Raw genomic sequence first — 12,463 nt, 5'->3', positions numbered from 1 at the left:
GTCTGTGACATTGACAGTAGGCTATGTCAGCATCTATGACAAACTGATAATGAAAAAGGCCTTTTGAGATGAGAGAGCAAGTTTAAATAATTTATACAAAGCAGTTAAAAACTGTGAATCTGTATGAAATAAGCTAGTAGCATATCAATGGCCCTATCAAAATGAAGAGTCCCATGTTCTCTAGTTAAAAATTAAAGAACTGAAGAATAATAAGACAAGAGTTTATTTCTATATTGGATATGAAAGCAAGTTTCTCAAAATTATAAGATCTAATTGCATTAGTTAAATCATTCTTAGTAAGTTTGAAGATCTACATGACATACAGATTATTATTATTATTAGACTGCAACATAAAAAGTTTAACCTTCCTCCCTGAAAATAATTTTAACTACTTGGAATAAATTAAAGGGAGCTATAAGTACCAAAAATAAAAGTTAAAATCTGTTCATAATGTGGAAAGCATACAGGTTTAACACTAAACATCTAGCATTGTCTCAGCAGAAGCTTTAGAACAAATCTCCTTAGGTCCCCTTTGCCACACAAAAGAGTTAGCTTTTAAGTAGCTGGAGTCTGGACAATTGTGAGTCTTGGAAATAGTGAACGCTTAACATAAATGACACTAAAATAAGCATTATATAATGGGACAGATTTTTATCTTAAGACACAAAGCCTGCTGAATTTCATCACCAATGCATTGATATATGCAAGTGGGGAAAAATACCTTCACTGTCTTTGAACTTCTTAATGGCCACAATTTCATGTGTTTCCTATAAATAAAAAAGGCAGCAAAATCAGCTCTTTGTCAAACCACACAAATATCCCACCATCCAATAAACATCAAGGTTCTGCAATAAACACATACTTTCAGTTAGTATATAGTGCTACTTTGTGTTCCAAATCTGTGAAGGCCTAGAAATGTTGCAGTTAAAAGTAGGGCTTTTACAGCCGTCCCCAAGACTACAGGAAAAATTCTCACTCAGAGGTCTGCAGTTCTTCTAATGTATTGGATTTTTAGTGGAGAATGTAAAGATCAGCTTTTTCACTTGGCATTTGAGCTGGCTGGCTAGTCTTTTTGGATCAACTAATTACTGTAGACATAATGTTATTTTTTATGAGGTTTTATATTTGCTCGAATCCCAAGAGCCTGTTGCATACAGGCACACATTTCAGCTACCGGTAGTGCAAGGGGAGGAACTCCTTCCCGACTTTTTACCAAGTCCTCCTCTCATTGTAGCCATCACACCATATCATGTTATGACTTGAGGGCTATCCAGCACTCAGAAGTGGATTTTCAGGGCTGCAGGAGGAGGAGGAAGGTGTGAAAGCCTTTTCATGTGACCAAAATTCTACTTACACCCATGACATGGGTGGTTGCTGTCGTTATGGGAGGGTGTTGGGGTTTTTGTTTTCTTTGGTAAGCCACCATGAGCCTTGGAGATGTGGCACAGAAATTAAAACAACAGTAAACATACTTTCAAAGCAAGAAAGTAAATTAAAAATGAAATTAGAAGGAAAAAATAATTTTAATCACTAGGTGCAATGCAATATATGGATGCACTTAATATATTACTATTCTTAGATTGAAACATGGCATTAAATTAATCTTTTGAGAATTAAAGAAAGGTTCATAGTATGAGATAAGCATCACAAGTACCTGAAGCTTATTCAGATGGGATTACTTATCTAAAACAAAATACCATCCTAGATCCTTTGGAAACAGCAGGGTGCCACTTTTGGAGGTTATTTTATGTATGTGTGGTTCTTCTAGAATACAAGTAGGGAAAGCTCTGGTCCTTGGGCCAAATTAAAGTCACTAGGCCTACTGTGGCCCACCAGGCTGTCTCCCCCAGCCACGATCAGAGACAGGGACAGGCAAAGCTATGGCTATAAAAAAACAATCCAGAACCCTAGAGTATGCTGCTGTTTGTTCCTTTGCAAAGCAAAAGGATTCCACTGTTTCAAGTGGGTGCCGAATACAAGACTCAAAGCCATACTCAGATCCACCATTGTATAATGTCAGGTGATTTGATGTCAGCTATGGCTTGTAGAAGGCTGACCACAACAGGATCCAGCCCTCTAGCCAAAAGTGGCTCCACGTTCCTTTCTACCAGAACACTCAAAAGAGATGATCCAACTAATATTAACAGTGAACAGAATCGCTTTGCCACTTTCTACCATATTAATTGCCTAGTTCTGAACAGTGAGTCTTCTCTTTAATTGCACAGACTATGGTTTAAAAGCTGTGAGCTTCTATTCATGCTAAACAGGTTGCACAGTACCAACACTGAGAATTAAGGTGATTTCTTACTAAAGAATCAAAAGCATGTAGAGTAAAAACCAAATAATTAACAATATATATTCTTGATGCTAGTCCAATAACTACTCCCTGCAAAAGCAGAAATACAAGAACTGCACAGGAAGTTACTTTATCAGAAGCTAGCCAGAAAGTCATAACAATCTACAGATGGCACTGCTTGTGAATTACTCTTTACATAATCATGGCAGTATTCCATATTTGCCATAAATGTTAATTAGTTTCAGGAAGACAAGCTCTACACTTGGTGAAGATGTAAGCTATGGAAGATTGTAAATTAGTAAGCAAGCTCTTGACTTTTCAATAATCCTGTTTTGGCTGGGGAGGGTTCCCCTCCCCTCCGCAGACACCAGAATTCATACAATCTGGCCTTTGGTCACTTCTAGTGCTAATCCTGTGATCCTTCAAGTGTAAGACAGGCCCATCCCACACTTAACTTCCCTGTGTTTATCCAGGTTGAAGATGGTGGGATATAAGAATCAATTAACAAAAAAGTTTTTTGTTTAACAAGCTGTGTTTTAAAAGGCTTCTATTCACCCAGCTTCCAAAAAGCCAGGAAATTGCAGCTCTTAAGGGTCACACCCTAAACAGACATATCATTTAAGCAATAGTGCCGTAAGAGACACTGCACCTGCTGCTCTGCTGTCTATAGAGCCTTGTCCAAGGAACAGGAGATGACCACTGCTGAGAAGACCACTTGGCAATGCTCCAGATAATGTTATTTCCTTTTCTTAATCTACTGATTCTAACCCAATAAAGGCTTTGAATATTCCAGGTATTGTTTCTCTGTCACCAGGCACTGATACACATGGGTTCTTCCCCCACGCCCCTTCTAGTATGATCTAGCTTCAGCTGGCCTCAGAATAGGATTCTGAGTGGGTAGAGTGAACATGAGCCATGATGAGTTCAGTAGTAGTAGTCCCTCTTCTCTATGCTCACTCAAACACCCTGTACTGTGAGGATAGGGGGCAGTCCTCTCAGGGTGCACAATTAGGATGGGTACTGCTACCCAGGTATATGAGCCAACCTGATGGAGAAGGGCTGGACTGGTTATGTGGGTTGCCAAGAGAGGGGGTGGTGGGCCAAAAGGGCTGGTTATCCAATGGTGAAGGCAGACTATTTTTTATGCAATACTCCTAATTGACCTAGGTGTGCCTGGGTCTCTAGGTCTGTAGGAATGCCACCTAGCAGGGCCACCTCCTTCATTTTGACTGACAGGCCAGCCCTGCCAGGTAGCATTCCAGCTCTTGTTGCCACTATTTGCCTTGGGTTCCTCAGACTCCATTCCTGAAAGATTTCTGTATATTCTGGCTCCCTCCCAATGGCTGCTTGATAAAAATATGTTTTTCCTTGAGTAGGTCTTGACCCCCTGCTCCAAAGAGGGTTGTAAAAAGACCTCTCCAGGGCTCTTGCCTAGAGAGCTATGTAAGCCCTCTGTATTCTACTCAAAAACAGTGGCTGTGAGTAGCATAAAGGGTATTCAAGGTTGTTGTTGTTGTTTAGTCGTTTAGTCATGTCCAACTCTTTATGACCCCATGGACCATAGCACACCAGGCACTCCTGACTTGCACTGCCTCCCGCAGTTTGGTCACTCATGTTTGTAGCTTCGAGAACACTGTCCAACCATCTCATCCTCTGTCGTCCCCTTCTTCTAGTGCCCTCCATCTTTCCCAACATCAGGGTCTTTTCCAGGGAGTCTTCTCTTCTCATGAAGTGGCCGAAGTATGGGAGCCTCAGCTTCAGGATCTGTCCTTCCAGTGAGCACTCAGGGCCGATTTCCTTCAGAATGGATAGGTTTGATCTTCTTGCAATCCATGGGACTCTCAAGAGTCTCCTCCAGCACCATAATTCAAAAGCATCAATTCTTCGGCGATCAGCCTTCTTTATGGTCCAGCTCTCACTTCCATAAATCACTACTGGGAAAACCATAGCTTTAACTATACGGACCTTTGTCGGCAAGGTGATGTCTCTGCTTTTTAAGATGCTGTCTAGGTTTGTCATTGCTTTTCTCCCAAGAAGCAGGCATCTTTTAATTTCGTGACCGCTGTCACTATGTGCAGTGATCATGGAGCCCAAGGAAGTAAAATCTCTCACTGCCTCCATTTCTTCCCCTTCTATTTGCCAGGAGGTGATGGGACCAGTGGCCATGATCTTGGGGTTTTTTTGATGTTGAGCTTCAGACCATATTTTGCGCTCTCCTCTTTCACCCTCATTAAGAGGTTCTTTAATTCCTCCTCACTTTCTGCCATGAAGGTTGTGTCATCTGCATATCTGAGGTTGTTGATATTTCTTCCGGCAATCTTAATTCCAGATTGGGATTCATCCAGCACAGCCTTTCGCATGATGAATTCTGCATATAAGTTAAATAAGCAGGGAGACAATATACAGCCTTGTCGTACTCCTTTCCCAATTTTGAACCAATCAGTTGTTCCATATCCAGTTCTAACTGTAGCTTCTATGCAAAGTCTTCCCCAGAGTCAAAACTCAGGTTTTATCAAGTGGCTTGGGAGAAAAGGATTATGTCTTCTATAAAACAGAAGGCCAAGAACACAACAACCCCTGTCTAGCAAAGTGACCAGATAACATCATTGAGATCAACATCCTTGAGATTTTTTTCCAGTTTCTTCATCAGATTAAATAAAATATTCTCAATTTGACACACTACTCTTCCCTTTCCTTAAAAAACCAACCCACACCAAACACACCCAGTGAACATTCTCATCTTCCTCCAACCACCCTACTATTTATTCACTACCAATCACACAAAATCTCACAGGGATAAAATTTAAAAGGGCAGTGCCAACACCCAGTTCCCTCACATTCAAATGAGGCAGTGGAAGTGCTGAATTGGTGCCTGGAATCAGAAGGAGGCTGGATGAAGGCTAATAAACTGCAGCTCATTCATGATAAAATGGTTGGTGGTTTCTTTATTCAGACAGATGGTGTTCAACCTGTTCTGAATAGGTTTGCACTCTCTGAAAGGATTGCACTTGTAGTTTGGGAGTCCAATGCTGGAGTCAGCTTTGCCAAGAGAGGCCACTTGTTTCTGTGGCAAGGAGCACCTTCAATCATTTTAGACTCTGAACAAGTTATGGTCTCAAATTAGGCAGAGAGCCTGGTCTCAGTTACACAAGCTTTGGCAATACCTAGGATTGACTACTATAATGTATTGAACATAGGGCTGCCTCTGAAGATTGCGTGTAAACTTTGATTAGCTCAAAATCCATGTACCGGTATCCTGCTGTTGACTGAGGCTAGTCAGTCAAAATATCTCTCCAGGATTTTAAGCCCAACATACTCGTATTTGATTTCAAAGAGTAATGATTTGTAGAGCTCAAATAGGTACAGAACAGGGCACTCAAAAGGCTCAATGGGCCAAAAAAGTCCCCTTTAATGAAAGGTTCTAAACTTTCTAGTTTAGAAAAAAGGGGAGCACAACTGAGGTGAGGGAATGACACAACAAAGGTGTCAAAAATTATGCACAGTGTGCAGAAATAGCTTTTCTTCGTGTCTATGTTCTGTTTTACATTTAATTACAATACCTGGTTGAGTGGCTTTCTATTTAGTTTTAAATTATTTCTAAATCTTCATCGTTTGCCATTTATGTTACACAAATTATTTCAATATTAACACCTCAAAAAAGTTTTGATGGGCTGTCTCAGCACAGTGAAGTCAGCAAAATAATTTAAGTTAAAAATAAATAATTAAAGTTACAATTGAATGCACTACATTTCTGGACAATTATCCTGTTTTCTACGACAGATTAATTTATATCTTTGTCTTCTAACAGTCTTTAGTGACTATCTGGTTATATTTTCATCTGTCATGTAATTCAATACTGTTTTATCCCTAGCTTTCATATTGTTAGTGATTTGCTTTTCAAATCTTTCTTGGCCTATTGTACTGGAAACTTAACATTTTATCTTCCAATATTTGCACTCTTTTACATTACCTTCATTCAGAAGCAGAAACTGGATGAGGTTCTTTCATATGAAAGAACAAAGTGCTAGAGTAAACGCTAATGCTGATTAGATGCAGATATGTGCTAATCACAGTATTTCATATTGTTCTCAGAACTTCAGGAGATGAAAGCTTCATCAACGTATACTGAACTACATTTACTGAAAGCAGCACCTCTGGTATTACATGCAACACCAGTTGTGTTTGTGGAAACATTTTCACACACCTGTATGCTGCAATCTTAGGCACACTTGCATACAAAATATTACATTGGGATTTAAAACCAGTGATATTTCCTCCCAAAATAAATAAGCTGAAGATTTGGATATAAATGTTGAGAATCAGTGCTCTTCAATACATTCACTGCGTGTGATTATTTTATGTTCTCAGTAACTTCACAGGAGCCAGCTTTTGGACTAGGTCTTTTTATCTTGTTTAACATAAGATATGTAGTGGCTTTTGAGCCTGACTGGTTTGAGCAGTTTTTTAAATCAGAGATGTCATTTTTCATGGCAGTGTAGGCAACTCAGCAGTCTTCTGCTGAGCAACTTAAATGCTAGGCAGGTGAAAGACTTGAAAATTTCTCCTGTGCAATTCAGACTACAGACAGTGAGATTGTGAATGAACATCAAAAGGCTTATGTTTCTATTCCCCCCCCCATATTATGAAGTTAGATAAGGCAACCCAAAAAAATGAACAAAAGGTTCAGAACTGTACACATAGCTTGTGCACAATTAAAAGAGAACACTCCTTTAAGTACTAGTGATTACCTGCATAACAAAGTGGAACTTCTTACTTTTTTAAGTATCATGAATCAGAAACTTCATAAAACACAGCTTTCTTTTTTAAAAAACAACAACCATGGTTCCCCCTTTTCCCCAACGTTCTCTGAAACTTAGCTACCACAAGGAGCTTACTGTAAAATCCTCTGGAGGACATAGGATTTGGTCCAACACAAATTAAAACAACAGGTGGGATTCAACCAATGAGTCCCCTTAGCAGAAGCTCTGTGCATGGGTGGAGTGGGAGATTGTTCTGTCCAGCAAGTAATAATGCTTGCCCTGAAGGAAGGGTCACCTTCACACAAATATAAACAAGTGTTAAAGGAACTCCCTTCTGCCTTACCTCACAGCAAAACCCTTCTCTCTAGTGAGACAAGCCATAGTTTATGATTTGTGCTTGCTCTGCAAACCAGAATCAAATATTACTTTGGTTCAGACAAAACAGTAGACAATGAGTTGCCTCAAATTAGGAAGAGAGGTAAGGAGGGAGGAAAGAAGGGAGGCCAAATTAGCTCTGCATATGGTAGCAATTTACTCTAAATTTCATCTATACAATTTCATCATGGGAACTGGGATTACACAGCTTAAAAGTATTTTTCTTACCTTGTGCCTGCACTTAAGAACAACTCCATAGGCTCCTAGACCACCATTTAAAAAAAGAGGGGGGGGGAGAGGTTAGCCACCAGAAGGCAGAAATTGTTATATATACAAGCATACAGATATAAAATATAAACACACACCCCTACTCATTATTTAGACCAAATGCTGTAACATTTAGTAATATGAGGCAACTCCGAATATACTGAAAATTGGCTAGTAAGTTTTCAAATATTTTGATTCTTTTACACAGTTTGAAACCATGTATCCTTGTATCTTTCCACAGAAAGCAGAACTCTAAAAAGGAATATACACATGCACACAAATGTACTTCTGTTGCAGATTTTGGAAGACCTTTTCCATGAAAGTTACTAATTTTGAATGTATGCAGCATAAAAATACAGAGGTGATAGAAATGCTGTTATATCATCAGCTTTATTTTTAAGGAGTAATGAGCAAACATTGGGCCAACAAAGCTTATGCAAGAAAGCTTAGGATGTCCAACAATAATATATACTTTCTTTTACATTAAAAGTGTCTAAAATCATTCCAGAAATTAGTAGCAAGGAGCTATGTTATTAAGTAGATGAGTCTGCATCCAGAAATTGATCTGCCAGATATAGAACATATTCTTTTCTATTGTCCATTGTACAACCAGCAACTCAAACGCGTGCTGTCCCCTTTCTTGGGTAGTCTAACATCACGGCACAGTGAAAATATCAGATTCTATCTGTCTGACATTTACCTGGAAGTAACTGCAAGGGTGGCTGAGTTTTTATTAATAGTATCTCTCAGAGTAGTGAATGGCACTAGTTAGTGGGAAGAAACTCCAATGAAAATCCTCGCTAGTACATATTTTTACACGGCTGTTTATTGGTATATATTTTAAAATTTTACATATGGGTGTTTTATGATGGCCTATATTTGTAATACCTAAAAAAGGTTTGGCGAAGCAAGCATCTAGAAATTTGAATTAGTTTATCCACTACTGACATGTGCTTTGCACATACTGTTACACAAAAAAGAAATGCATGTTAATGCTAGGGATCAAAACTGGAGCCAGGAAAATAATGCACTTGGCAACAACATTCTCTTTGCAAAAGGAAAAGGAACAGCCTTGTCTCTTGAGGGTTTCTGGACATTAGGCAAGCACTGCATACTTTGCAAGCTTGATAGAGCAGACGGGTTTTTCCTGAGCTCGCAGGAAAATGTATAAAACAGTGAGACAGCTTGCTTTGAGTGATTATGATTAAGGAGAGGCCTCATCCTTTTCTAGGCTTCAGAGAAGCAGGGGAATTCCCTCCCTGCTTCATACACCAAGATTTAGAGCTGGGACATAAAGAAACACTTTAGTCTTACATTCACTATTGAAGCTATCAGAATATATATATTATGGTATGTAAGTGTGTGTGTGTGTGTGTGTGTGTGTGTGTGTGTGTGTGTGTGTGTACACACCACTTTTAATTTCTAAAATATATACCAAAGCTCTTTATACAACCATAAAAATCACAATAAAGATACAGCACACACAATCAATTTTTCTATTTTAAAAAATCAATCGCAGTAAATGAGGGACATCCAGAACTAGCAGTAGTGGTCAGGGCTAAATAGAAATAGTTTTAATTGTAGGCCAGCATTACTGCTTGTCTAATCTCAGTGGGGAGATCATTCCACATGATAGTTACCACCTCCATGAAAGCCCCTCCACATCATTCCTGGATGTCTGGTATGGTGATATGGAAAAAAGGACCTCCCTGCAGTGATCCCAAGGACCAAGATGAGACTACCTAAGGTTACCTGGTCCCAAGCTGTAGGGCCTTATCACACTAATGTTATAACAGAACATTGTCTGTCGGAAGAGAATATGCTAGCAAAAGATACCGTGATAGTGTGAGCGAGAGAGTATTGAAGGTTAGTTAATGCTTCCCATAGTGGACAATTATTCTCCTTCTCCCCAGAAAAAAGATTTTGTAGGTCGCTTGTAGTGTTTTTTTTTTAATTTCTTTTGGCAGATACCCAGGAGTCTGCATAGCCTGTGCACCAGTAGCTTCCTCATACCATCATTAGCTCTCTCTTAAAAAAGCATTAACTTGTCCCCAACTATTAAGAATACGTTGAAAGCACAAAGAGGTGATTTGGAAGCCAAAGGAGTGCATGATGTTAGATGTTGTGTAATTAGTTAAAGTTTAGTGGTGTTATTGGGGTATTGTTTTGTCTGTATGTCCTAATCGTTTTTTCCTTTAATGTTTTATGTAAAGTGATTTGCAATAAAAGGTTTTTTTATTTAAAAAACCTTGTCCCTAACTATAACCATATTTGGAGGTCCAAAAGAGATTCCTGTAGACACCACCTTATTTTATTCTCCCTCTAGTTATGCCTGTGCACCTTCAACAAAATTTTCATTATTTATAATAATAATAATAGCCCATCTGACTGGGTTGCCCCAAGCACTCTAGGTGGCTCGCAACAAAATATTAAAAACACAATAAAACATGTGCTTACCTTCACCAACAACCCCAAGGATCTCAAATTTATTCATCACATTACCAATATTAGGAATCTTCATGAAGACAAATTCCTCATGGGACAACAGTCACACAACATGGCATAGAGAAAAGCTGAAGGCTTTGCAGACTGAAGAGAAGGTTTTTGATAGTACAGTCTATCAATATAGATTTCTTCTTTCTTACAGTCATGTATTTAACTTTGTGGGAGATTCCTGTGCAGAAATAAAATAAGTGGCATCAGCTAACACTGTTTCACAAAACAATCAATGGCAGATTCACTATATTGGCAATTATTTGCACCCCAGAAGTTATGACTCAAACCCCATCAAAAGAGACACACACTTTTTACAGAAAAATAATTCAAGAAGCTTAAGCCCAGTGTTACAGTTTTACATTGTGGTTAAAACAGAAGCACAGCATGCTGTCCTTTGATCGTTCAAGTTGTTAAGAGCTAGAGAGCTCCTACAGAAGTGCATAAAGGCCTGGGTGTACGGATGTTGTCATGATGCTTATGCCTCAAGTGCATCATTAGCCATCCTGTACAGGCAGTAACCATTTCACATGGGGGTTCCATTCCTGGCTACCCATACCACCCCATGCCCCATTCTGCCCTCTTCTGGGTCCAAAAGAACCCACGTGCCGGCAATTATGCATCAGATGCGCCTAAAATTCCACCTGTATTTGAAGGCAGACTGTAATGTTGCTTTGGAAAAGAGGACATATGAAATTGCATCACATATGCAAGACATGCTACCCCTAGGAGGTGGCTAGGAGTATCCCAAAATGTTTTAATATTAATTCATAGTTTTAAAGAAACCATGAAAAAGTTTGGTATTTTTAAAGTTTGAGAATACATAAAGATAAGTGTCATTATTAAGTTAAATTAAGTTAATAAACTATAAGATGTAGCATCATTCCAATAAAACATTTTACACAACTGGACCAATACCATGGTTTTAATTTAAAAAAGTAAAACAATAAAATCATATAATATGAGCTCTTTAAGTGCAGAATGAATGGGGAGTGGGGAACTTTGTAACAGAATCAAAGCTAAAGAAAAGCTTTATACAAATGAAGAAATCAACCAAGTTGACTGAGGAACAAATTATCTTTACATATCTGCCCTGGAAACAGAGAAGTTCGTGGGAAACAGGACTTGAGGGTAGGAATGAATCTAAATAATTAAATAAGCACATGCATTTAACTCAATGAACCAATCTGTTGAGCTTTGCAACCCTAAAAACAAAGCTGGATTACTATTTTTAGTGCACCCAAATATAGGTAATGTGTAACTTATGCACATTTATTTACAATTTATTTACAATCCTATCAGATACAACCAAAATCAGCAGTTACCAACATAATGCAGTAGGTAGTTTATAATTTTGTTGATAACTTATATGGAGTGAGATACAATGAACAAACATTTCATTTTTTTAAAATGAAATGCTGCAATATCAATACAGTATAACATCTTACATTGGCCTGGAGGTTTTGCTTATTATTACTTAAAAGTAAAATAGCACTTTACTAATGCTTAAAGGTAAATTACTTCACTTGTTTTTAAGCTCAATTACTGTATTGAAATGCTGTCTAGGTTTGTCACTGCTTTTCTCCCAAGACGCCTGCTTCTGAAGGAAATCAGCCCTGAGTGCTCAATGGAAGGACAGATCCTGAAGCTGAGGCTCCAATACTTTGGCCACCTCATGAGAAGAGAAGACTCCCTGGGAAAGACCCTGATGTTGGGAAAGATGGAGGGCACAAGGAGAAGGGGACGACAGAGGACGAGATGGTTGGACAGTGTTCTCGAAGCTACCAACATGAGTCTGACCAAACTGCGAGAGGCAGTGCAAGACAGGAGTGCCTGGCGTGCTCTGGTCCATGGGGTCACAAAGAGTCGGACACGACTAAACAACAACAATTGTACTGAAAACAACTCGTGTTTCCTATTCTTAAAAAAATAAAAACCTAGCTGATCTGGGATTTATTTATTTATTTTTTTAAAAAACAAATAAATTTAACAAAAGCATCTTGTCACAATGCTGGAGAAACAGTTGCAGCTTGGGTGTTTCATATGTGGTGGTCATTATCAGGTTTATTGGGAAACTGAATTGATCATGGCTCAAATGAGTGATGTAGACCAACGTTTCTCAACCGCTGTTGCGGCACACTAGTGTGCCGCGAGACGCTGGCTGGTGTGCCGCGACGTGCGGTGACAAGAAGGGCGATTGTCGCCCGCAATGCACCAGGGTGCCGGGCTGCCAGGGGCGCCGAGCCGCTGCGCCCGCGGCAGTCGTCCGGCG

General features: G+C 39.2%; 1 protein-coding gene across 3 annotated transcripts in view; it reads right to left on the bottom strand.

Moving 5' to 3' along the window:
* Positions 1-12,463, bottom strand: part of CDKL5 (cyclin dependent kinase like 5) — a 62,599-nt gene that overhangs the window by 37,222 nt on the left and 12,914 nt on the right. For all 3 annotated transcript variants that reach the window (XM_088667773.1, XM_088667772.1, XM_035114911.3), the window contains exons 2-4: positions 10,156-10,372; positions 7,660-7,694; positions 722-767 (exon numbers count right to left, since the gene is read on the bottom strand). In XM_088667773.1, the coding sequence (XP_088523899.1) occupies positions 722-767; positions 7,660-7,694; positions 10,156-10,219 (145 nt within the window). In that variant the 5' untranslated portion in view covers positions 10,220-10,372. The remainder of the gene's footprint in view (positions 1-721; positions 768-7,659; positions 7,695-10,155; positions 10,373-12,463) is intronic.

The sequence above is a fragment of the Zootoca vivipara genome, chromosome 4, assembly GCF_965207765.1.
Source record: "Zootoca vivipara chromosome 4, rZooViv2.hap1.1, whole genome shotgun sequence".
NCBI classification, from domain to species: Eukaryota; Metazoa; Chordata; class Lepidosauria; order Squamata; family Lacertidae; genus Zootoca; species Zootoca vivipara.
The sequence above is the reverse complement of the archived record's forward strand: the minus strand, read 5'-3'. Positions and strand labels throughout refer to the sequence as shown.